Source organism: Cheilinus undulatus, linkage group 21, assembly GCF_018320785.1.
Source record: "Cheilinus undulatus linkage group 21, ASM1832078v1, whole genome shotgun sequence".
NCBI lineage: Eukaryota > Metazoa > Chordata > Actinopteri > Labriformes > Labridae > Cheilinus > Cheilinus undulatus.
Window position 1 is genome coordinate 19,525,213 of NC_054885.1, and position 27,047 is coordinate 19,552,259.

Below are 27,047 nucleotides of genomic sequence, written 5' to 3' on the forward strand. Positions count from 1 at the left end.
AGCAATCGGGGCCGGCCCAAGCTTACTTGAGGCCCTAAGCAAAATTTGATTGGTGGCCCCCCAACCGCTGATCACTGTTACTGATGCAGTCAATGCTAGATAATCTGCACATATACGACTAATCTAAACCCCAGTGGAGAAAAAAATGAGGTAACAGAACTATAGATTTTGTTCATCTTATTTCAAACCACATTATAGATATTGAGAGAAATTCAACATATAACGTTGCATACATTACTTTAGTTTAACCTGAACTGATTTGTTTCAGTTGATTCTTTAAATGAGTTAAACTAGACTCATGCATTTGACCAGTGTGTATGAACTGTCTTTTCAGTCCACTGATGATCATCCTTGTACATAATGGTAGTGACTATTAGATCCAGACTCTGGACCCACTGGAATTCATGCAGTAAACTGAGCCGTCAGCTGGACTGTTGTGTATCTGGGAAGGACTGTGATTGTCTCTGGGAAATCAGGAAGTCCTCCATTCCTCCGTCTGCTGGGATTTTCTGGGTTTTACCTTTATGCACACAGATGAAGAAAGTTTCCTGTCTCCCCTCCCTTTTCTGGACTGTCTGTTAGGAGGTGGCTGTGTTGGTCCTGAACTCTGTAGGAGTGGACACTTGTGAAGGAGATGGACCTCTTCCTCTTTTTCTTATCATTCTTTTGGAGACCCACCTCATCAGCATGCACTCAAACTAAAAAAATAAAATCAATCTTTTTAATGGGTTAATGGTAATAACTTAGATTTATGTACAAAAAACACAGAACAAAGGGGTGGAAAGTAACTAATTACATTTACTCAAGTTATTGTAATAGAGTAGCATTTTTGTGTACTTTTACTTTTTGAGTACTTTTCAAAATCACTACTTTTACTTTTACTTAAATACATTTTGAGGGAAGTATTGTTCTTCACTACATTTTAAAAAGTATTCAGTACTGAGTAAAATAAAACACTAAAAGCCAAAATGAGGCGATTTTAGCTTTCAGCCAACAAAAAAATGGCCGGAAGTTTGACTTTCACAGCACATGATAGTCAGCAGAGAATGGTTTCACATTTCATCCTAAAACAACTGTTGAATTTGACTTTAAGTTAAGTTTCACCTTATAACAACAAACTGGTTATAGATACATATTCTTTTGTAGGTGTTTCACATTAAGAAAAGATCATATTTTACTTAGAATCACCTCAGGTGTCAAAAATAGCTACTCAGTACTTTGAGTAAATTTTAAATGACTTAATTTTTACTTTTTCTTGAGTAGATTTACAGATTACTACTTTTACTTCTACTTAAGTATATTTTATCCAAAGTAGATTTACTTTTACTTCAGTACAATGTTACAGTAACAGGGAGCTAGTTTTATATAAGAAGCATTTACTTTGCAGCTCTTTAATGATCAATATGAACATGAAATCGCCCCCTTTAGTCAGACATTATGACTTGATACAAGCTTCGTTTTCTTCATTAAACGCAAAAATAACAGGCTATAGATCTATAAAGTCACGTCGTTACCCTCTAATTATGTTAATCTGGATAAATTCATTAAACCGTGTCTTACCTGTGGTCGTATTTATGTATCGCTGTGGTCTGCAGAAGCTGTCTGTGTACATGGGAGCATGACGACAATTCTGCTGTTATCCGTTTTATGTCCTTTCTCCCGGTCCGTACTAAAACAGTTAGACTCTTCACAGCTCGGCTTCCCGCTAAGAAGAGACTAAACTGTGTGTGGAGTCATTTCGTAACAGAAACTTAAGAAAAATGCGAGTTTAACGGGACTCTAGTTAATGTTTAGCATGCCTGTGACACTTCTCCGGTGCAGAGACGCTGTTTGACTGTTGTGTGGTGCATTCAAGAACATTAAGTAAATATTCGTTTTATTGAACAGAGTTGAGAAACAGCCTAAAACAGCCTTACACGAATCCCCCAATGTAAAACATCAACGTGAACTATTGAATCTGAGGTGGGGCTCTGTTTCTTCCTGACTTTTACTCCCAGTACCTCATTCCCTTTCACAGCCTGGCTGATCTCACTAGTTTGCTTCTGAACTGCTTGTGAACAGTAACAATTACTTCTTCGCTCTTGGGGGCCTCCTGGTTGCTATGGGGCGTAAGAAGCCGCCTATGGCTTATGCCTCAGGCCGGCTCTGGGAACAATGAAGAAACACATTGTCATTGTTATTTAAAGGGCTAAGCGTGTAGCGTAAGACCAAACGGTGAGTGCCATCTTGCTGTTAAACCGCAAACCATCAAACGTATATCAGGTAATAATAATGATTACATTACTAACATAGCAACATATTTTGACTTCCATTGAGCACCTTAAAAATATCTGACTAGATATGCACTACAACATTGAAATCAAAGACTGTTAGAGAGGGCATAGTCATCAAATCAGTCATGCAGACACAATGCTAGTGAAAAATGTAACAATAAATTCGGATTTTTACCCTTCTCAGAATTTTTAGTGCTCCTTAAGTCACTCCCATTGCAATGATGGCACAGCGATTTTGAAACATTATTGGAATCAAAATGTGAAAATTATGAGATCAAGTTTGATTCCCAATGTTAAAACAGTATGCTGTCACAGTAATACCGGGGGAATCTACAGCACGCCAGACTCTACCGCACTCCAGCCGGCTTAACACCCAGGCGCGCACGGGTTTGCTTCCTATCTATTCAGTGAAGCCACTGAGTTGCGAACCCGGTACCTTGGGTGTGGCGGGCAAGTAACGATACCACCTGACTATGCACACTGTTATGAAATCATAGGGTCAGCTGGGGGGGTTTATCTTTTGTTTATTTTTTCAAATTCATAACATTCCAGCCAGCAGACGCTCGCATGCTGCGGGAACTGGTGAATCGTTTGGAGAACGACGATTAAAACTCTCAGTTGTCAGCAACGGCCCGAAATCTGACCGGGGTCAGACGGCGAAAGGGAGTAGGTACACCCAACGGTCCAAAACATCCCAGAAGGGGGCTAGCTTGCCCGGCTCCCTTAGGCGGCGTCTGCCGGTCATTGAACCAGATCATGCGGTTTTACGCACATGGTTGCCCTGAAGATCAGCCTGCCTAACACCTGTGTAAACAAAGCCAGACGTGCGTCTTTTGTTTTACAACAACTGTCGCCAAATCTTTGAGGTTTTGCAAGATCCTCGCTTTGATCGATGTGGGAGCTTTTAACTTCTTGCACATCAATCAGTACTTATGAAATTTACTTTTGGCAACAATACGTTGAAGCACCCCCCCTCCCCCCTCCATCCAACACATAAGCACAAACCCGGCACAAACAAACCTGTTTCATTCTAAGTATCAGGAAAAACTTTGCACGCTCGCACACACGCATACACACATACACATACGTGCGCACACACCAACCAACACACACGCCCACACCCCCCACACCTCACCCTCATCAGCGCACACACACAAACACTGACACACACCAGCAGTGTAGTTCAGTGTATGAAAGGGTTAAAAAACACTTTAAATTTTAAAATTCAGCCCAAAACACACCTGGGGCAATTTTTATGACAATCGCATCAACACAGCCAAAGTTATCCACAAAAAGAAGCCTTAGAACATCAAAAAATGACCCAAGACAATAGGAGGGCTAGATAAAAATTGAGATTAGAGAAAAAAGTTAGTAATGAGACAAAAGTCAGAATTATTAAGTAAAAAGTCATTATTATGAGATAGTTTCTCAAAACGATGAGATTTAAATCAAAAATAAGAGAGAATAGGTAGAAATGAATGGGTAGCCTACATTATCAAAGTCATGAGATTACAGTCAAAACCATTTAACAAACTGTCAAAATTATGATATAGTCATGATTGTGAAATAGACGTCATAATTATGAGGTAACGATTTAAAAAAAAAAAATATATATATATATATATATATATATAATGAAATTATGACTATCTCATTCCTTTTTACACCATAATTAAGTTTAACATTATTGGAATCAAAATGTGAAAATTATGAGATCAAGTTTGATTCCCAATGTTAAAACAGTATGCTGTCACAGTAATACCGGGGGAATCTACAGCACGCCAGACTCTACCGCACTCCAGCCGGCTTAACACCCAGGCGCGCACGGGTTTGCTTCCTATCTATTCAGTGAAGCCACTGAGTTGCGAACCCGGTACCTTGGGTGTGGCGGGCAAGTAACGATACCACCTGACTATGCACACTGTTATGAAATCATAGGGTCAACTGGGGGGGTTTATCTTTAATTTATTTTTTTCAAATTCATAACATTCCAGCCAGCAGACGCTCGCATGCTGCGGGAACTGGTGAATCGTTGGGAGAACGACGATTAAAACTCTCAGTTGTCAGTAACGGCCCGAAATCTGACCGGGGTCAGACGGCGAGAGGGAGTAGGTACACCCAACGGTCCAAAACATCCCAGAAGGGGGCTAGCTTGCCCGGCTCCCTTAGGCGGCGTCTGCCGGTCATCGAACCGGATCATGCGGTTTTACGCACATGGTTGCCCTGAAGATCAGCCTGCCTAACACCTGTGTAAACAAAGCCAGACGTGCGTCTTTTGTTTTATAACAACTGTCGCCAAATCTTTGAGGTTTTGCAAGATCCTCGCTTTGATCGATGTGGGAGCTTTTAACTTCTTGCACATCAATCAATACTTATGAAATTTACTTTTGGCAACAATACGTTGAAGCACCCCCCACCCCTCCATCCAACACATAAGCACAAACCCGGCACAAACAAACCTGTTTCATCCTAAGTATCAGGAAAAGCTTTGCACGCTCGCACACACATACACACATACACACACGTGCGCACACCCCAACCAACACACACGCCCACACCCCCCACACCCCACCCTCATCAGCGCACACACACAAACACTGACACACACCAGCAGTGTAGTTCAGTGTATGAAAGGGTTAAAGAAAAAAAAATTAAATTTTAAAATTCAGCCCAAAACACACACCTGGGGCAATTTTTATGACAATCGCATCAACACAGCCAAAGTTATCCACAAAAAGAAGTCTTAGAACATCAAAAAATGACCCAAGACAATAGGAGGGCTAGATAAAAATTGAGATTAGAGAAAAAAGTTAGTAATGAGACAAAAGTCAGAATTATTAGGTAAAAAGTCATTATTATGAGATAGTTTCTCAAAACGATGAGATTTAAATCAAAAATAAGAGAGAATAGGTAGAAATGAATGGGTAGCCTACATTATCAAATTCATGAGATTAAAGTCAAAACCATAAAACAAACTGTCAAAATTATGATATAGTCATGATTGTGAAATAGACGTCATAATTATGAGGTAACGATTAAATATATATATATATATATATATATAAAATGAAATTATGACTATCTCATTCCTTTTTACACCATGATTAAGTTAAACATTATTGGAATCAAAATGTGAAAATTATGAGATCAAGTTTGATTCCCAATGTTAAAACAGTATGCTGTCACAGTAATACCGGGGGAATCTACAGCACGCCAGACTCTACCGCACTCCAGCCGGCTTAACACCCAGGCGCGCACGGGTTTGCTTCCTATCTATTCAGTGAAGCCACTGAGTTGCGAACCCGGTACCTTGGGTGTGGCGGGCAAGTAACGATACCACCTGACTATGCACACTGTTATGAAATCATAGGGTCAGCTGGGGGGGTTTATCTTTAATTTATTTTTTCAAATTCATAACATTCCAGCCAGCAGACGCTCGCATGCTGCGGGATCTGGTGAATCGTTTGGAGAACGACGATTAAAACTCTCAGTTGTCAGCAACGGCCCGAAATCTGACCGGGGTCTGACGGCGAAAGGGAGTAGGTACACCCAACGGTCCAAAACATCCCAGAAGGAGGCTAGCTTGCCCGGCTCTCTTAGGCGGCGTCTGCCGGCCATCGAACCGGATCATGCGGTTTTACGCACATGGTTGCCCTGAAGATCAGCCTGCCTAACACCTGTGTAAACAAAGCCAGACGTGCGTCTTTTGTTTTACAACAACTGTCGCCAAATCTTTGAGGTTTTGCAAGATACTCGCTTTGATCGATGTGGGAGCTTTTAACTTCTTGCACATCAATCAGTACTTATGAAATTTACTTTTGGCAACAATACGTTGAAGCACCCCCCCTCCCCCCTCCATCCAACACATAAGCACAAACCCGGCACAAACAAACCTGTTTCATTCTAAGTATCAGGAAAAACTTTGCACGCTCGCACACACGCATACACACATACACACACGTGCGCACACCCCAACCAACACACACGCCCACACCCCCCACACCCCACCCTCATCAGCGCGCACACACAAACACTGACACACACCAGCAGTGTAGTTCAGTGTATGAAAGGGTTAAAAAACAATTTAAATTTTAAAATTCAGCCCAAAACACACACCTGGGGCAATTTTTTATGACAATCGCATCAACACAGCCAAAGTTATCCACAAAAAGAAGTCTTAGAACATCAAAAAATGACCCAAGACAATAGGAGGGCTAGATAAAAATTGAGATTAGAGAAAAAAGTTAGTAATGAGACAAAAGTCAGAATTATTAAGTAAAAAGCCATTATTATGAGATAGTTTCTCAAAACGATGAGATATAAATCAAAAATAAGAGAGAATAGGTAGAAATGAATGGATAGCCTACATTATCAAATTCATGAGATTAAAGTCAAAACCATAAAACAAACTATCGAAATTATGATATAGTCATGATTGGGAAATAGACGTCATAATTATGAGGTAACGATTAAAAAAAAAAAAAAAATATATATATATATATATATATATATATATATATATATATATATATATATATATATATATATAATGAAATTATGACTATCACATTCCTTTTTACACCATAATTAAGTTAAACATTATTGGAATCAAAATGGGAAAATTATGAGATCAAGTTTTTTTTTTTTTTTTTTTTTTTTCCAAATTTTAAAAGCAGATTCAACAATTTGGCTCTTTGGTGGAGCAGGGTTGAGTAACGCTGCTCTACTTAATCAATATTTCTGAAAACAATAAAGTTCTTCTCCAGAAGGGGGCAGTACTGTCACGTTGTTCATGACTGCAGGACAACCTCCCAGGCACGGAAGAAGAGTCTCCTGCTCAAACTGTACGAACAGCCAACAACAAACAGCAGAGGACACCAAGGCAGAGAAAGACGAGGAGACACTTTAACCAACTAAACAGTAAGGATATGTGTCTTAAAACTGTCGTTTAGCCCTAAGATTGAGACTATAGAAAGTTGAAACAACGTAAAGTTGTATATTAGAACTGTGAGTTTGATCTAATGTTGAACAACAGGTGCGCTTAGTTGGCGTTAGCATTTTGCTAGTGTCACACAATTACATAACGTTAAGTTAAACTGACACTCTAATTCGTTCAGATTATAAACTTGTAACAGTTGACGAATCTTTTTTTTTATCGTCCTTTAATGAGGGGGTGATTTCAGAACCGATTTCTTCGAACTAATATCGGCCAAAGTTTCTCACAGTGTTGAGTCAAACGTTATCCAGCGCTTGCTAATCAGAGTAGCATCTGTCTAATAATAATGTTTTAATAAACGTACGTGTTGTTCGCATTAGTTAATAGAGAAAAGGCCTTGAGAAGTCAATAGTTAGTGGTTTTTGGAAGATAGATCCCTTGATCTGTAACACTGTCTCATTGTTTGTCTGTAAATTAGCCGTAAACGTCAACTGTTAGACATCAGGTTTGACAGGTGACAGTGCAGATAGAAACAGGTATAGGAGCACTGTCTGTTTGAGCTGACCTAAATGTGAAATGTTGAGCTAAGTTAGCCACGGTTTAGTCATGGTTCAAACCTGTTTCGCTCCATTAAAGCAGTTAATGTGCACTTTGCGTTGATGCAGTGGGAGTATGGAGGCTTACAGGTCACATGCTACCCTGTAATCCAAAGATAAGCCCTGTGTGGTCGTTTTACAGTTGGACGCTGTGCTGTTTAGCTGCTAGATCACCACAGAAAAAAAGTAACTTAAAAAAAATAAATGTCAAGATGTACCTGTGGTATACATACTTGTGTGCTTAATTTCAACAATCTACATTATAGCCACTTTAAAGTCCAGGATGCTGGTGTAAAGTGTAGGCCTATTCTTTTCATTGTAACTACATTCCTGCACTGATCATGGGATCAGCATGAGAGCAAGCTGACTGATATTTTCTAAAATTCTCTTTTCACCACATGCCATGCCTCTCAACACTGTGCTAAACTAACACACAACTGATACAGGCCTCCTTCATTAGTGCTCTTAACACTAATGTGCTAAACAGTAAGTAGTGTTGAATGTAGAACTTCACAGTTAACAAGGAGGTTTATTTTTTATAAAGAATATAAAAGCTTTCAGTCTGCTGAAGCATGAGTTTCACAAACAAATAATGCTGATTTTTCTTGAGGTTTTGGTCGGGTGCTGAGCGCTCACATCCTTCGGCAACATGGGGGAACTCTTCAGGAGTGAGGAGATGACCCTGGCCCAGCTCTTCCTCCAGTCAGAAGCAGCCTACTGTTGTGTCAGTGAACTGGGGGAGATCGGGATGGTGCAGTTTCGAGATGTGAGTGTTGTCCTTTTTTCACGGTTAATTTATTATCCTAAATCTCAGCTTTGCATCTATCTTGCCGAATAAAAGATGCTTTCCAAAACTGGTATGTGTAAAACAACCACATGTGTAACATTGTTTAGAAAGTGCATGCCTTCTGCATCGTGGTCATCATGTGGTCACAGCTGACTCCTCATTCTACGCATGAGAAAGCTCATTCCTGACAAATCCTGAGGGAAGCTTTGTATTCCAGTATAATGTGGGCTATGACAGAGGTGGCCTGTGTATCTGCAGTTGTATTTGAAACTTTTTACCTCATACAGTTTGGAAAGAATATTCAAAAATCAATCTGTAAAAAAGAAGAAAAAAAAAAAAAAAGTTTCCTGATGGGCTTAGACGTGTGTGGAATTTTGTCACATAGTTCAATTATTTATGTTGGAGCAGCTTGTGTTGCACTTCATTCTCATGTTGCAAATGTTTCCAATACAGTGTCTATCGCTGCGCCCAATTTCTTAAAACTCATGTATGTTTTTTCTGTATTACAGCTAAATCCTGATGTGAATGTGTTCCAGCGAAAGTTTGTCAATGAAGTACGACGATGTGAAGAAATGGATCGCAAACTGAGTACGTGGGCTTCGATGCATCTCTCAGACCTTCCTTCCTTCCTTAGTAGGAATATGCCAGATGTACAACTAAACTCATTTTTTTAAATCTTGCCACTTGAAGGATTTGTGGAGAAAGAAATAAAGAAGGCAAACATCCCGATAGTTGACACAGGAGAGAACCCTGAAGTCCCCTTCCCAAGAGACATGATAGATCTGGAGGTGACTTCTCTCTCTCTCTCTCTCTCTCTCTTTCTTTCTCATTATTTCTCTTTTAAAGATAAACAGTGAACTCTTTGCACCCATACGTTGACACTTCTGTTTTTCTCACCACAGGCCACATTTGAAAAGCTTGAGAATGAGCTGAAGGAAATAAACACCAACCAAGAAGCGTTAAAGAAGAACTTCCTGGAGCTGACAGAGCTCAAGCACATCCTGCGTCGCACACAGCAGTTTTTTGATGAGGTCAGCCTTGCTGTGCTCAGAGGCCTAGCAAAACAGATGAGCTCAGGAATTTTACATTGCCACCGCTGTAGTGACTCACAAGGATAAATTTCATGTTAAACGTCATTATTATAAGAACATATCATATGATGTTTACTTGATATTTTAAATCCCAGTTTTATTTTCTATAGACAGGTTGTGTAAATAGGAAACAAAAACAGCTTTCAAGTCTAAGTTCAACTGTATCTAATTTGCTTTGGCGTGATAGAGAATCTGCAGATAAGCAGTCTGCACTGATCACTGCTACACATATTAACACAAAGGATCACTCAAACTGCTTGATTTGACTAGCAGGTGTTTCACTCGTGATCAGTTATAGTTGTTCACATGACCTAGGCACTCTTACACCAGCTATTCACATTAGTTAATGCCTTAAATCCCCCATTCTATAATATTTTAACAGGCGTAATCCTTTCTACACTCCTCATTAGGTTGGGCAAAGCTCTGCCTGCCCACCTTTCCCCAACATCAACTCCACTTCATTGCTTTTACAAACAAAACTGGCCTGACTTACAGCATTAAAACGTCCTTACACGTTGTTGTGAGCTTTAATGAGGTGAATCATTCAGCCAAACATGTTAACAGTTTAAATATTAACCAGACATTGTCTGTCTGCTCAGCATTCATGTACATTTGATGCCTCAGAAGTTATATAAAGTAGTGTTAAAAAGATTGCATACATGCAGTGTAAGTAATTTTTATTTGTGATTTAGCTGATGGAATATTGACTGTTTTTTTGTAGATGGAGGATCCCAGTTTACTGGAGGAATCATCCACCCTTATAGATCCCAGTGAGGTTAACAGGGGGGCTCCTCTCAGACTGGGGTGAGTCTGGTTTTGTGGTCTTTTTTTTTCTTAATTCAAAAGGATAACTTTTTTTGTTTTTTGTTTTTTCGTTGAGAAATCTCCAATCTGTTCTCATAGCCATGTGTGGCTAAAAGAGGTCAATCACATCCCATACAGCAGCTCAGACTGCTCAGCTTAGTCAGGCTACAAAGGTCACCCAAAAAGGAACTCTGTTGTTCGTGAAGCTATCCAATAAAAGTTTGTGATCATGGGGTTAAAATGCAGACAATAAAAAGCCTACCTGACTGCTTATGAAAAGAATATCTGCCCTGATTCTTTTATTACTTGTTATAACTTACAGAAGCGTAAATCATTTAGCTTTAATTTGATACATTTTCAAGCTGAAGTGATGACCCTGACTTTTAAACATAAAGAAAAGTAAAGAAAGATTAGAAAAGACAGGCAACTTCTTTAAACGATTGTCCTAGCTCATACTCTCTGTTCTGTTCTGCTTTTTTTCATTTTTAAGTTTTTGAAGGCATTAAAAAGAGAGGTTTAGCTGCGCCCTGTCCACACATAGGCGAGTATTTTTGAAAAACTGAGATTTTTCTGTGCGCTCAGACCTTCTGTACACACAACATTTTAGCTGACTGAAAAGGCACCTTTCCGAAAACTCCTTCGAAAACAAAGCAAGAAAACCTCCCTTTCTTAGGAATACCCACCTATATGTAGACAAGGCCTTAGCCACACAGTTCACAAACATCACTGATGACTGAATTTCCTTACATTTCAGCTTTGTGGCTGGAGTGATCGGCAGGGAGCGTATTCCTACATTTGAGAGGATGCTGTGGAGAGTCTGCAGAGGAAATGTTTTCTTGAGACAGGCAGACATTGAAGATCCTCTGGAGGACCCGACCACGGTAAGAGCTCTTCTATGAATACTTTGTTTCTAAAACTATAGCTTTCTGTAGCCCTGCTCACATACGGTAAGAACAAAACTCCTGAAACCCCCAGAAGATTTGGTGGTGAGCTGCATGTGTGAATGTGAATAGTCAGGTTTTTCTGTCTCACTATACACAGAATTTTTCCTGCCACTGCTTCGTTATGCTTCAGTTCCTCTGTGCTCTTTCGTGTGAATGTGCTGAACTACAGGAAGCATGGATTTAAAAAAAAGGCAAAAAAATCATCAGAATGTTTAATTGTGGAGTCATGCTTTGTATATCCACCACTTTTCTGTTATATTTGATGCATCACATCTTTCCACCAACCAGCTCATGAAGATTTCAGGTTTGGTGTGCCTGAAACTTTCTAGATGTTTTTAGGAGTGTATTTGTGAAAATGGCTTGCATAACAAGTGCTGAAATCTGCTTATTTTGGTAAGATGTTTGCCTGATTCAGTCATCCTTTCTCTCAAAGTCTGAAATGTGCAAAAAAAATTTTTCCACAGGGCGACCAGGTCCACAAGTCTGTCTTCATCATTTTCTTCCAGGGAGACCAGCTAAAGAATAGAGTTAAGAAGATCTGTGAGGGGTTAGTCAGTGAAAAACACTTTTATTATATTATGAAATGCTCCTGGCCAACAGATCCTCATCTCCTGTGCTTAATTTTTCTAAAGGTTCAGGGCGACCCTGTACCCATGTCCAGAGACACCCCAGGAGAGGAAAGAGATGCTGGCTGGAGTGAATGCACGGATTGAGGATCTGCAAATGGTAAACACACTAGCAGACGTTAATGCTGACTTCCACAAAAATGCCCCATGACTGTTTCACACTTTCTCTTCTACTGAAGATTGCTTTTAGAGGAAGTTGCTAAAGTCATAAAGACAGCTCATCTGCACTTCACTGTTCACTCTCAGCTTCCTTCCTTGTCCCTGCACAAGATTACTTGGACTTATTTTTCCAATTAGGTTTCACACATACAGCTAAAAAATCTTTTCCCTTACAAGACTCTAATATCATTCAGATAACTGTCACTATCATTTCTTCTACTACTCAGTTTTGTTTGGATTACTTAAATGATTTAAGAGAGAGCCATTTGTAATTATTAATGCCCTTTAGTGAAATGTAGCAAATATTTTCCACCAATATTTTCCACTGATAACTTTACTTCCTCCCTAGTTTTTTCATTGACTGACTGCTTGTAAAAGATACAAATTTGTATGAAAATGTGGCCTCCCAGGTTAATCAGCACTTAGACAGTCCAGCATTGGACTTTTATCATCAATCTTTCCATAGAAACTACTATTGTTACACTACACACTATTGTTATTGTACCTGCATCTTGAAATCCCCCCAGTGACTTGTTATCTAGTGCCACGTAGAGCCCCAGAGAATGTTATCTTCCTGCACCTCCACCTGCATTGCACTTCTAGATCAGAGCACTCAGACTTGCCTGTAACAGAGACAACTGTGTACTTTTCCAGACTGGACGTTTGCAGCTGAAGAAGCTGCTTGCACATTATGTTTTCTTAATATTTGACTTGATTTTTATGTTAAAAAAATTACCAATTTTCTTACACAGCTTTTTGTATTAAAGAAATGTGTTCCCTGTGCATGTTTTGTTTGTTGCCAAGAGAGCTCTATGACAGAATTGCATCAGGCAAGGAAGAATGCAGTGCTATTTGGGTAGCAATAAGCTCTGTGTGGGCTATTAAGCCTCTCTTGTGCAGGCGAGACCGTGCCTGTAGCCAGACAGAACAGAGCTTAAATGTCCTTCTATTTGCTGATCACTGGACTTAGCTCTGAATGTGAGTCATATAGCAGCACAAATAGATATATCCTATGTCTCTTTTGGGAAAAACAAAAGAGACATAGGATTAGACAGCCTGTTGCACGTTATGAATTATTACTCACTGATAGTCATCAGAAGATGTAAATCCTTTATATTTATATCAAGTAATGTATATTCTCTCTTAAGTTTTCTTGCTTCTGAGTGTGGAGTAAAGATCCCACTTGTTGAAATTTGGTTAAAAGAGTATATGAGATATTTCCACTACCTCCTTGTGTCCCACAGGTGCTGAACCAGACCGAGGATCACAGGCAGAGGGTCCTGCAGGCTGCAGCAAAGACAGTCAGAGTGTGGTTCATCAAGGTGAGGAAGATGAAGGCCATCTATCACACCCTCAACCTCTGCAACATCGATGTGACTCAGAAGTGTCTCATCGCTGAGGTTTGGTGTCCTGTCTCCGACCTTGACTCCATCCAGTTTGCCCTGCGCAGGGGGACGGTGAGTTATTAAAATCAAGGGTGACTATAGGAGAATAAATAGGTCAAATTCATCCTCATATTGATAAGGCCTCCCAGTTAGTATTAGACAAAAGACTGTGGCTTGTCTGGCCATGTACTAAAGTAGCAGAACCAGTTTTTCAATGTTAGTCTGAACTACGTCAGTGTAGCCAGTGAGTTTAGCTGACAGTATACATATCCTTTCTTTTGTACTCAGAAATCCATTTATTTACAAAGGCTTCAGGTTTAGGTGTTTAGCAAAGCAATCACAAATGAGAGGAACATTCAAAGTTTCTAACAGTAGTTTCCTTACCTAACCCTAGTTAACTTTTTCAAAAAATTAAATTATGTCAGCTGCAACATATTGATTAAAAGTTGCAGATGCGACTGAGATCAAACGCTGATTTTATTTCAGTTACCAATCTGTTATCTTCAATAGCAGACAGTAGCATTTTTCAGTCAGAATGACTGATGTTTCAGCTCAAATTGATAAGTTGTGGTTGGGAATATTGTTTTTGTTGCTAAACAATTAAATAGTAAGTCATTTTTGTTTGTTTCTTTTTAAAAATATGGCTTTACTGTACCTCATACAGGAAAGCCTGTGTTCCAGGGCTTTGGCTCACTCCTCTTCTCAGCTTAACGTTAACAACTTGAGGCTATGTCGGCTGTCACCAGAAAAAAACCTGAATCTCACTGATACTGAATGCTTGAGCTGTGCTGTGGAAGTTTTATTGGCCAGGTTGTGACAAGTTTCAAAAAAAGTATTCAATTTAAAAAAAGACTTTGATTTATGTACGCGTAGGGTGAGTTTGTGAATTATTTCACAGCTTATTTATTAATACTTTGCAATGCACTGTCTCCACTCTGGATTTATCTCTCAGCTGTTGTTATTCTGTTGCTCTTGAAACTCGAGGCCTCGGTGTGTGTATCAAGATCTTATCTCTGCCTCCCCTTTCACTGTCTTGGCACGTTTTTTTAACTCGGCTTATATACATAATTTATCATTCTTATCAGTTCCTTAAAATAGGATTATACAGAGGATATGATATAATATCAGTGAAAGGATGGGTTGTGTGGCACATTATTGTAAAAGTTAGGAAAAACATGATATTTTTCATTAATGTTCAGTAGGGGTTTGATGGTTCACAGAGGTCACAGTTCAGTTTTCTACCTGAGTTTTGGGGTCCCGGTTTGGTACACATTAGGTTCATCTGTAAAAAAAATGAATTTATAGGCCTATTTCTAGGTTTCCCTCATGTATTACTTTTGAGCTGACAGTAGTGAAGCTTACAGTTTGATCCTGCTCATGTTATTGAGAACTGTATGTGATAGTAGGTACAGCCTGTGGTAATTTAACATGAAATAAACATTTTGAAAAAGATGCAAAACTAAAAGCAACACAGAAATAAAAAGTGTAGTATCACCCAAGAATGATCAAATTAATATGACCTAACAATGAAAAAAAAAGTATGTATTTTTGAGCCTTTTTAGGGTACCATACTTGTGAGCTATGTAGTGTGCCTTGATGCCATCTCACAGTTATTAGTAAACAGCACATTAAAGTCTGTACACAGCCTTTGGCTTTTTAGCCCATTTGAATTGTTAGTGGGTTTTTTCACTACCATCATTTCAGATATGTCCTAGTTCCTTAAACCGGTGAGACAAAGCTAATGTCTATTATCATCTTTTTCTCTCTCTCTCTTAGGAGAAGAGTGGATCCACTGTTCCTTCCATCCTCAATAGGATGCAGACAAAGCAGACCCCACCCACCTATAACAAGACCAACAAGTTCACCTCAGGCTTCCAAAACATTGTGGATGCTTATGGAATCGGCAGCTACCGAGAGATTAATCCAGGTAAGCACACATTCACAGCACATCCATAAAACAGGTTTCTGTCTGTTATTACATGGACTATCAGTGTTATGTTGAAATGTAGCTCAGCTGTCTTGAGCTCCAGTCACTGAAACCCTGCTGCCTCATCACCCATTATCACCATGATGGGACATGCAGCGTATTGGATCATGTTTCACTCATTTGTTGTTTCACCTGTCACCCCGCCCACCCCTAATTTGTTGCCTGCCTCCCTACCTCCTTGTCTCCAGCTCCATACACCATCATCACCTTCCCCTTCTTATTTGCCGTTATGTTTGGTGACCTGGGCCACGGGGTGCTCATGACGTGTGCTGCCCTCTACCTTGTGTTGAGAGAGAGCAGGCTAATGGCACAAAAGAATGATAATGAGGTATGGATACCATCATTGCCATCCCATCATCCCTATATCATCATCATTTGTGGTACTCTGGCCCTAAAGCTGCACTGCTCTGTGTTTCTGTGGACACATATACGATTTCAGCTTCTCTTTTATTGATTGTTTTTGCGGCAGATGTTCAGCATGGTGTTTGCAGGGCGCTACATCATCTTGCTGATGGGAATTTTCTCGATCTACACTGGAATCATTTACAATGACTGCTTCTCCAAGTCTCTCAACGCGTTTGGCTCTGGCTGGAGCGTCAGGCCCATGTTTAATGCTGGAGTAGGAGGAAACTGGACGTAAGTGTCATCGGTTTATCACAGATAGGAGATTCAGCAGAGTGACTGCTGTAGCTGACAATGTTTTATTTCACAAATCTCTCTTTGGTTATCTTGCCGTTTAGGTTTGAAACACTTAAAGGCAACAAAGTTTTGCAGTTGGATCCAGCTGTAGATGGAGTGTTCAAAGGGCCATACCCCATAGGAATCGATCCGGTGATTATTTTTTCCTTACAAACTGTATTTTCTTTTTTTCTGCCCTTTGTAAAATAGTGGAGGCCTTGCCCACATGTAGGTGGGTATTTTTGGAAACTGAGTTTTTCCTCTACCAGTCTCATCCTTCTGTTCAATCAAACACAGAGTGATAGTAACTTAAGAAAGCAACATTATAGTAAAATGATCAAAAGTAAACCTGTTACCCAAACTTTTCTTTACTCTCACAGTCTGTGTCTGCAGGTTGATGCTGCATTGTGTTTTACTACTGACTATAACCATTCTCTCCTCTTAACCCTCCATACATTGCTGTCTGTCTGCGTCATTTCAGACCGCTACATTAATGCAGACACGTGTTGGCTAGTTGAGCAACCAAAGGGACCTACAGTATCTACGGGAGGAATTATTAAGCTAATTGATACTCAAATGTAACATCATTTAGACTATAGGACTTTGTAAAACCTCGAGTCCGTCTGACTTGGGTTTGAAGCCTTCGAGGGGTGATCAGGTCTTTAAGTTGTGACATCAGCTATGTGCCTCGTACACAGACACACCTCACTCTCTTCGTGAGCCTCTGGTGTGGTGAGGTAAAATAACTCATAGCACGGATGAGTTTTCTTAAAGGTGCAACATTATGCCGCACAGTACTGCTCCATGTTGAGCTACGTGACGTTTACCGGTATTTTGTGCAGCTGCTCTGACATGCTTTGTGTTGTTTAGGAGAGGGCGGGATGAGTGTTTGTGAAGTGAGGCACAAGTTGTGCCACGCTTTAGTATTCCCCTGGAACATATTCTCCAGATTTACGTTCCTCTTTCTAAAAAAAAAACAAAAACAGCATTTCAGTCAAATTCATTCATTTTCTGCAATATCCGTGTTAAATAGTAAATTCCATTTTATTGGACAATTCCGTGATTCCAATAACGTGGAAATCATAGGGCCCTAATAATGCAAACCATGGCGACTATAGACATGTCAGTACACGACTTTTGTCGTTTTTGAAAAGAAAACAACTCACTGTTGTTCCTTATTCTTCTTTCAACGAAGAAATGCCAAGTTCTGATAAAACTGGCGCCTTAGCAGCATCCACGCTGATGTCTTCCGCCATAATGGCACTGGCCTCTTGTTGCTGCTTGCTTACTATTAGAAATTGAGAGCTTCTTGATGTTGTGTGTGATGCTGATCTACTCTATCCACAACAGTGACTCCGGTCAGAGAGTAGAGACGTACACAGAGAACTGTTTATGTCATTTATATAGGTCAGAAGGGGAATACAACCAATGAAGAACAGAGGATGGTTTCTGTAAAACAATAAACATGTACAGAATATCAAATGCTGTCCTTTTTACAGTTTAAGGAGCTTATTAAGTCATTGAAAATATATCTCTCTTAATGTTCAGTGCAATGCTGCAGCTACAAACTGCACAGGGGATTAAGCACAAAGATGCTTCATACAAATTGCTATGAATTAGCTTAGTTAGCATTTAAACACACCCTCATCAACAACACATGATAGAATGGAGCTAGCTGATTAGTATTAGCATATAACTAGCAAGATAGCGGGAGAAAAAACACAGCCTAGTAACACAAACAGAGGCTACTATTACGAACAGGATGAAATATAACTCTCATTTTCACTCTCTTAGACACTTTCTCAGGTCATTAACACTTACTTTCTTCCCGAACGCAACCTCTATTCAACAAATCGGGAGTTTCTGCAGGTAATACACACGTTGTCATCTGAGCTGGTCCTCATATCACCCTAGGACCTCAGCTGCTCAACAATATGCCTGCAGGAGATTGAAAGGACCCCAGGCTGTCCAGTAGAATGCCTGACTAAAAATAAACAATAAAACTGCATTTTAGCATTACTAATGGGGAATTTAGAACACTTACGTCACGACTCCGCCGCACCTGAAAGCACTGCCCCTCCTTGCTGATTGGTCCTGTCACTTTCTAACTGGGCCCAAACAGTTCTGACGGGAGCTTTGCAAGATGGATTCAGCAATGAGAAACAAGGAAACGGGTGTATCCATCTGCTTTGCAAGGATACATCACTGCAGGACCCCACTAATCCAGGCTTTATGGCAGAGTGACCAGACGGCAGCCTCTCCTCAGCGTGAAGGTCCACTTGGCTTTTACAAATGTGATAATGTCCCATACTAGTTAGGGATGAGATTTGAAAACCAGTACAGACATGGTACCGGTACCAACACATCCAGTACCTACCGGACTGAGTTACAACACAACAACAATACTCCATTTTGATAACCTGCCAACCAGTGAAAGGAAAGAAACACATTATGGAACTGTGTGATTCAGGGTACACGGGTTTTCTTTTATATCTCATGTTTGACTGCCAACTTATAAAGATATTTCTGCACATTTATTTTTATATCCAGACACACATTTTTTCCCCTCAAAAGTTTTGATTCAGGCATTTTATAAAAATGATCAATATAGCACCAATATCAGAAAAAAACAATACCCAAGTATTGGGTAGTAGGACGTCAAACAGAAGAGAAATCGGCATAGTGTGACAGTATGAGCCAAAAACTATGATTTCCTCATCTACATCTAAATGCTGTAAATTGAGCATCTGAAAATCTTTAATCCAAACCTAGGAGTCCAAAATGCACAGTAAAGCCCTCAATTTTCAAAAATACCCACCTATATGTGGACAAGGCTTTAACAGTGGCTTTTTAAAAGGCACTAACATTAAATATTTAATGGGAGCTCTAAAAAAAACATGCTCACAGCCCTTTTTACTGTTAAAACACGATACAAAAATATAAACCATTAATTAACAAAGACTGTTGAATAAATTGTTTTATTTGTTCTTTCCGGCTCTAAGATTTGGAACATTGCCACCAACAAGCTGACGTTCCTGAACTCCTTCAAAATGAAGATGTCTGTTGTCCTGGGAGTCATCCACATGCTGTTTGGAGTCACTCTCAGTCTCTTCAATCATATGTAAGATCATCACCCACATTAAACTTCATTTTTATGCTCTTCACTCCTTGATTTGCATGATGTACATGGCAACAAAGTGACTGTTTTTGTTTCTCTACAGCTATTTCAAAAAGCCGCTGAATATCTATTTTGGATTCATCCCTGAGATCATCTTCATGTCCAGCCTCTTCGGCTACCTCGTCATTTTAGTCTTGTACAAATGGGTGTCATATGATGCGAGGTCATCCAGGGATGCTCCCAGTCTCCTCATCGCCTTTATAAACATGTTCCTCTTCAACTACAACGACCCCACCAACAAACCTCTGTACTGGGGACAGGTCAGACATACTTGCTGTTTAACTCATGATGATTTTGTTCTGAAATTCACAAGTTGATTTTTCATCTTCACTGTTTCTCCTCTCTCTCTATTTGACTGTGCAGAAAGCCCTTCAGTCATTCTTGGTGGTTATGGCCTTGGCTTGTGTTCCTGTTATGTTAATAGTCAAAACTCTAGCTCTGAGGAGGCAGTATTTGTGGAAGAAACACCTGGTAAGATATAGCAGATTTGCAAGCGCTATCTCTTGAGCCTGTATTATGAACAACAGATGTGGTGAATTATCCCATTTAATTATGTTTCTTATCCTTGACATCAGGGTACACAGAACTTTGGAGGAATCAGAGTGGGGAATGGGCCCACTGAGGATGAGGCGGAAATCATCCAGCATGACCAGTTATCCCAGCACTCAGAGGAGGAGCCTGAGGTAAGGAGACATATCCTTACCTGAAAGTGCATTTTCTCCCATTTATTTGTTAGAGACAGGGAAAAAGCAGGCCAGGATTTTGTTGTTAGGGGTGGCAGGACCACAAGTTATAGGATATACTCACAGTGTTGAATAATTTAGTCATGCAGCCAGGTTTGGAAACTGATACCTCTTGTTTCCGCTTTAGAGTGAATTAGCATCCATAATAGGTTAAGGCCTGGTTTGGTGAAACTGTCCTTAAAGCTCCAAGCTTCCACTCTTGGACTTATGTGAACTCTACGAAGGGTTAACATTGATTACATTTATTATGATTATATAGACATATATTTAGGCGTATTTAAAGATGACATTGTAGTTTCGAATGCCCTGACCAGACTTTTCAGTGTAGTCATCTTCTAATGTTGGGTCCACCCTCTTTTTTTGTGTGAGTAACTGATTTCTCCTGTTACTTTCCCGTTTACTGATGTTGTCTGTCAATCTGCGTGTGTGTGTGTTTGCTGTCAATAACCAAGCAATGCCTTTTGTCACCTGCTGTCAAGGCCCGAGAGGAGGAAGAGGTAGGACAGGAGCTCACGCTGCACCTCCACCCTGCAACCTTTCCCCTTCTGTCAGAGTGCATGTTTTCCAAACCTTTCCCTTTCTGCCTCTGGCTTTGTCGGCTTTGTACAGTGTCAGCCAGTGTCTCTCTTAGCAGTGTCTGTGAGTGTGTAAGATACTGTCATCGGTGTTTGGTCGGTGTTTTCCAAGAGTCTGTTCTTGAAACATTGGTTGCAGAGATTCCTCAGACTGTGGGTGCCAGCAGGACAGTGCTTCCTTGCAGTCGTGATGTGCATGGGGCGTCAGCAGGGCAGCTGATTCTTTGGGTTTAAAGGTTCCTTAGAGGTTAATGCCTCTGTTAATTTGGGGGGTTTGCAGATGCACAGGGGGAAATGGCTTTCCTATCAGTTCCCTGAATGATCATGCACACACAATGATCAGGACTTCTCCAATGTGGATGTCAGGACCTTGTTAAAGAGTTGATATTTTCTAATATAGTTGCATTCTTGTGTCATATCTGTTTCCTGCAGTTTAACTTTGGAGATGTGGCAGTGCATCAAGCCATCCACACTATAGAGTACTGCCTGGGCTGCATCTCCAACACTGCCTCCTATCTGAGGCTTTGGGCCCTCAGTCTGGCTCATGCACGTAAGTCACACTCTAAATTCAGTATCACTGAATATGCTAATTTACAATGACAGAAGGCTGAGTTATACACACATTTACCCTGTGCTGTTGTTTTCTCACACAGAGCTGTCAGAGGTGTTGTGGTCCATGGTGATGCACATTGGCCTCTCCACCACCGGCTTTGGAGGCTTTATCCTTGTGGCCATAACCTTTTACTTCTTTGCTGTTCTCACAGTTGCCATTTTACTCATCATGGAAGGCTTGTCTGCCTTCTTGCATGCACTTCGACTTCACTGGTAAGTTGAGTAACTGTGGTTTTCTGTTTGTACATTTAAAAGTGTTTTGCTTCTTTGCATTATGGAAAAAGTAAGGGTTACCACAGATCCTTAAGTCTTAAATTTGACTTTTGAAATTTGAGGCAATAAAACATCTAACCAGCCTTAATTTTACCTGTGAGAATATTTAAATTTTATATGCACATTGCCTAAGATGTGTCTTTATCAATCTTCATTTTCTAGCTAGATATGTTTGTTTTAACTCATTTTCTTTTGCATGTTTGTCCTTGTTACAATTAATGGCTTTTACAACAGTGCAGCCTGTAAGCAGGCTGTATGTGTGTGTCTGAATTTTTACAACAAACTGTTTTACTTAGTTTCATAAAATGCAGGAAGTTAGGTGTTGGATGCTCAGAATTTCCAGGAGGAAGACACCCCCCCCCCCAATTCATCACTGTAATTAAATAATCCTTATACTGCTGTGAAACACTAGTCCAATTCTTTAAACCTCAGGGTTACCAAGTTGCCTAAAAAAGTTGCTTAAAAAATGAACAGCTCACCCTAATTATGACAGATCTTCCCTTACAAAAGCATTTGTCCCTTTTTTTCAATAATGAGCGTCAGCTCAGGCCACCTGCTAAAAACATGTTATGCTTTATATCAGTTTACAGTTTACTGATAGAATAGAGGTTTTTAATGTGCCAGAAATCATCAAAGTTGTTTATTACCAAAAAACCTCTTTATTTTATACTGTTTGATCATCGTCATTTTTTCTAAGCACAAATGTCTTACAGAGGAGTTAAAACGAAAGATTTCAAATTTTAACCAATCCTCCTGTATTCACGTGTCACGTAAACATTCTGCATTTTTACTAATAATCCAATGCAGGTTTTCCTTTTTTCAATCTATTTTAGCATTCAGAAGTTCAATGCTTTGATACATAGGTACACTGGCTTTGCCTTTTGAAGGAAGTTCATTTCAGCCAAATGACAAAAAGCCCTGCAAACTTCAGACCTCCAGCTCCATCTACTGGCAAAATTTGGCATTGCTGACCAAGACAATCCCAGCATGCTTGAAAAAGATGTTTAAACTGGAGACCACTGTATCTGTGCAGGAGATATTTCACACAATAAGTGACAGTTCCAACCTTTTTTTTTTTTGATTATTTTTTATTATTATTATTATTTTTTTTTTTTTAGAAACTGGAAAAGTGTATTTTTTTAAATCTTGGAACCTCAAGACAGTTTTTGCTATTTTTGGTCCTCCTGTATTTTTTATGCAAATTTGCCAGTAGAATCTCCACCATTTTAAGCACAATTGAATTATAGACATCTGTGTTTTTCAGGACTCTCATATGTGTGCTCCAAGAGTATCAGATGAATGTTTTAAAAGTTATTTGACCAGAAAGACCACTTAAAAGAGCACAACAGCAATTGAATCTCATAGAACTTTATACAAATCCAAGCCACATCAACAATGAACAAGCCTTGTCACATCTGCATTTAGTTCATACAGGCCTTATTTATCAGTAGAAAGAAACAACTTTCTAACAAACTCAACAGAAACTTAATCTCTGTAAAACAAACTCACATTTTGTGCTCATGTTGTATTACAGTGCACATAAATCCCAAATGTCCTCTTTTCATTATGTGGGACTTAGAGGGTGATTTCTGCTTTCCTCTCCAGACTGACAGATGACTATCTTGTGTCTTGTTGATCTTTGGTTGACCTTGATTGGTTGCTACTGCCAAGAAAACAATAGGAGAAGAAATTGTAGCATAGTCATTGGCCAACAAGGAAGACAAGAAATTGTTGACTTTTACTTCCGATGTCAAAATAGATGACTAATAACAACACTGTGAAGGTTCTCATTGTAATAGTCATATTATCATAGATTATGGATGTGGTTTTGTAGTATCAAGGCTGTGAATAAATACCACACTTTGCAGCTGGATTAAACATGTTTTTGAAGGGATGTAAACACCGGAAGCCCTCTGTAGATCAGCAAAATGGTTAGCTTCAAATCACAATTTTCTCCATAGAGATACATCTTATTGTTCCTGAAATTTTGTAAACAACACATGCGCCACTGTTTGGTATTGTCAGAAATCCAGCAGCAACAGTTGGCTTTTGATGATGTCTAAACTAAACTAAAACTTGATTTTGAATTTATTATTATTATTATTATTATTATTATTATTATTATTAATTTTATTTTTGTAACACATACAATACAGACAAAGACCAAGACCTGTAACAGGAAGGACAGGATAGAAAACACACAAGCAGGCTTGATTTTGAAAAATTAAAAGAAAATTTAAATTACTAACCAAGTAGGTGTAAAAAAAACATTGAGTCTTTAGACATCTACCAGCACAAAAGAACCTAACACACTGGAAATGCTCTAAAAACAAAGTCATTAAAATGTGTCTAACATTAACAAAGACATACAGATGTTACAGGCCATCCTGTTTATTTCACATCACTATTCAATAAAAATTTCAAAACAAATTATGTAACAAATAGTCAAAAAAGCAAGGGCGTGTCTGTCGGTAAAAACCAAAGGTGTGTTTCAATTAAGCAGGAACTAGGTGTAAAATACTCTTCTCCCTTGTTCCTCTCCGGCAGCTCAGGACTCGACACAAGGACTTGCCTTTGTTGTCCATTCATTACAGTCTCTGTCTGGTTTCCTGAATGTCATCCTGGTTTTTAATACACCCATGATGACACACTAACAGGGCATGTCTATATTGTAGCCTCTTTTTTTTCCAACATAATCCTTGACATGGCAATGTCTGGTGACTCACCTTTTCACTGAATGGCCCATAAGGACTGTCAGGTGCAGTTTCATAGTCTGGGAAGCTAATAAAACACTCCACTTATGAAAGTTTCTTTTCACTTATTACATCAGAACATAATGGGGCTATTTAATGCGACACGTAAGGCCTGTTTGACAAAGTGTAGGCGAACAAAAATGTTTTTACATCCCACCAGTAAAGCCTTTCTTCCAAAGAATAGCTGGATAGTTCTTCCATTTTAAAGAGCAGTACAGCTGTATGGTTTTGATTTAGTTTTGAACACTTGATAGCAAATAACACCACTCTGAACTTCTTGCAGAAGCCTCCTGCAATAAAAGATTCAGGGTGCTTGTTTCTTCCTCCACTAGACATCCCCAACACCAGACAGACTACAGAATGCCAGGTATTCATGGCACCTCAGTTTAAAGGTCATCCAGCCGTCAATTAGCATTTGCTGTTTAAAAATAGAGCCAGATCAATTTCCAGAGGGAGTGAGGCTCAGGTGTCCAGCCTCAGGAACCGGTCCAGTCCCAGGTGGGTGTGCAGACTGTGGAATGAGTAGCAAGGGTCATCAGCTGCGTCTGCTCTGCTCAGAATTATGCAACCTGACAGCCATCCACCGTGTCCCTGCATTATTGTACCGGACATTTCCGGTCATTGTTTTTGATTTGATCTTTATTTTCCTTACAGGGTGGAGTTCCAAAACAAGTTTTACTCAGGACAGGGCTTCAAGTTTCTCCCCTTCACCTTTGAAAGCATCCTTGATGGGAGGTTTGAAGACTAAGACCTCCACTTCCTCTGTTTCCTCTGTTGTCATTGATGTCTTGAGAATCCATGTGATGTTGAGTAGTGATTTTTCTGTGTGATGCAGTTTACATGAACAAGAGTGAATCTGTCTGACTGATTTTTGTTCAAAACTTTTCATTTCTTTGTAGGGTCTGTAAATCTTTAACATCCGCTCTGAAATTTCATTCCTGAGAAAAAAGAATGATCTGTTCTTTAATATATGTCTTGTTATTATAAAGTGATTTTCTTTTACTTGTGTTTTATTTAGTTAAATATTATTTATACATTTTTTTCCTTTATAAAACCTCTATATCTTCCATGCTGCAGTGTTGCACTAACACATATGAGGTCAGTTAGTCGCAAAGGGACATTAGTATTTACTGCTGGTTATCTCTGTACTAGTATTGTCCTCAAGGAACATCTCACCTGATGAGTTCAAGAACCTTTGCACATATAGACACCTCTCTCACTCTGCATACTGACCCCACAAAAAGAGCCGTGAAGGTCCAAAGGGAATATAATTTCACATTATTCAGCCAACACTGTGAAGATGGTGATGCACTGACTCTTTAACCAAGTGCTGAACTCTTACATTGCCATTAATGCCCTTTGTGATATGCAATTCTGTAACAAACCAACATCAAAATTATTCATTAACATGTGGTTGCTTTTGTCCTTAAGCTGATTTCAGTTGTTTAAGTTTCAGTTGTTCTGGTAACACTTAGAAAGAAGAAAGACAGCTACAAACATGTTTGAAAAGAATGTACTCTTTCGAAATCATTCAACACCTGCATTTATTGTGCACATCTCTCAATAAATTAGAAAGAACTGGATCAAGATCTTTGCTTTTCTCTTTTTTTTTTCTTTTTAGCATGGATGTGTTTAAAGCTTCTTAAAATACTAGAATTCAGACCACTGAATTTGAAGCACCTTTGGCAGCATTCAAGTCTTTTTTAATATGACACAAGCTTTGCACACCTGAATTGGGGAATTTCATGCATTCTTCATTGCAAATCCTCTCAAGCTCAGTCAGGTTGGATGGGGACTGTCAGTAGACAGACATTTTCAGGTCTCAAAATGCCTTCCATTTGAGAATTATGGAGGCCACTGCGTTTTCATAGCCTTCCCCAGATCTGTGCCTTGCAACAATCCTGTCTCTGAGCTCAGCAGGTAGTTCCCTTAACCTCATGGCTTGATTGTATCAGGCCATCAAGCTGCAACATAACAAAACTTAGACAAGTGAGGGGGAGTCTGGATATTTTCTGAATGCACTTTACATGAGTGGCTTTCTACCTATTTATATTTTAAAATGAGAGCAGATAGCTAGAGGAATAGGCGTGAAATCAAAAGTACTGCTTTTCAGAATTTGATTTATTTGCACTTATGGTAAAGTGTTTATAAACTGTAAATTAGTTATTGTCAGGAGTAAAACTGATCTAGCAAACTAAAAATATGCTTCTCTGAGGTGTTGTGAGGAAGTAAAAAGTACCCAACAATGTACTGAGGTACGCTAAATAAATAAACCTAATGACCTAACATCTCTTAACTGTGCTGGCTGATACATATGACAATATTTAAAATTTAAAAAAATCTAATAGAAAGCAGTAGTTATGCACCTTATCAATATCTTAACATGGGTTTCCATATGTAAATAGTCCTCATGGTGGTGCTGTTGACCAAGCTGTGCAGCTGTAGTGGTCTATGGGGAGAGAGAGTTGTCCCCTGTATGCTTTCATTAACACTGCTAGTGTTGTCTCTGCAGAAGAACATTGCTACATTTTTGTGCCTGAAATATGATGCATGCCATTCATTTGGCTCGGTAACAGGAAAGTAAACCAGTTAGGGCACTTTCTTTGTTGTGTATTATTTGTGTAACTGTCTCCTTTTTAATTTTGTC

The 27,047-nt window shown here is 39.4% G+C and overlaps 1 protein-coding gene across 3 annotated transcripts; it reads left to right on the top strand.

Annotated features, from left to right (window-relative positions):
• The first annotated feature begins 7,090 nt into the window (after positions 1-7,090).
• atp6v0a1a (ATPase H+ transporting V0 subunit a1a) lies at positions 7,091-25,983 on the top strand. Of its 3 annotated transcripts, none has more exons than XM_041817373.1 (22): positions 7,091-7,193; positions 8,416-8,571; positions 9,102-9,180; positions 9,283-9,380; positions 9,495-9,623; positions 10,405-10,487; positions 11,242-11,368; positions 11,896-11,978; positions 12,064-12,157; positions 13,461-13,673; positions 15,378-15,528; positions 15,777-15,916; positions 16,058-16,224; positions 16,329-16,419; positions 19,269-19,387; positions 19,488-19,704; positions 19,808-19,915; positions 20,020-20,127; positions 20,640-20,684; positions 21,195-21,312; positions 21,416-21,587; positions 25,055-25,983. In XM_041817373.1, the coding sequence occupies exons 2-22, from the start codon at positions 8,455-8,457 to the stop codon at positions 25,146-25,148; spliced, it is 2,553 nt and encodes an 850-aa protein (XP_041673307.1). In that variant the 5' UTR covers positions 7,091-7,193; positions 8,416-8,454; the 3' UTR covers positions 25,149-25,983. The 3 variants fall into 3 exon arrangements, with proteins under 3 accessions (XP_041673307.1, XP_041673308.1, XP_041673309.1); XM_041817374.1 differs by having other exon boundaries at positions 20,667-20,684; XM_041817375.1 differs by lacking the exon at positions 20,640-20,684.
• The last annotated feature ends 1,064 nt before the right edge of the window (positions 25,984-27,047 follow it).

Coding starts and splice junctions, on each gene's coding strand:
- atp6v0a1a (XM_041817373.1), top strand. CDS start 8,455: ATGGGGGAACTCTTCAGGAGTGAGGAGATGACCCTGGCCCAGCTCTTC. Junction 9,181..9,282: donor AGAAATGGATCGCAAACTGA/GTACGTGGGCTT, acceptor TGCCACTTGAAG/GATTTGTGGAGAAAGAAATA. Junction 15,917..16,057: donor CACAAAAGAATGATAATGAG/GTATGGATACCA, acceptor TTTTTGCGGCAG/ATGTTCAGCATGGTGTTTGC.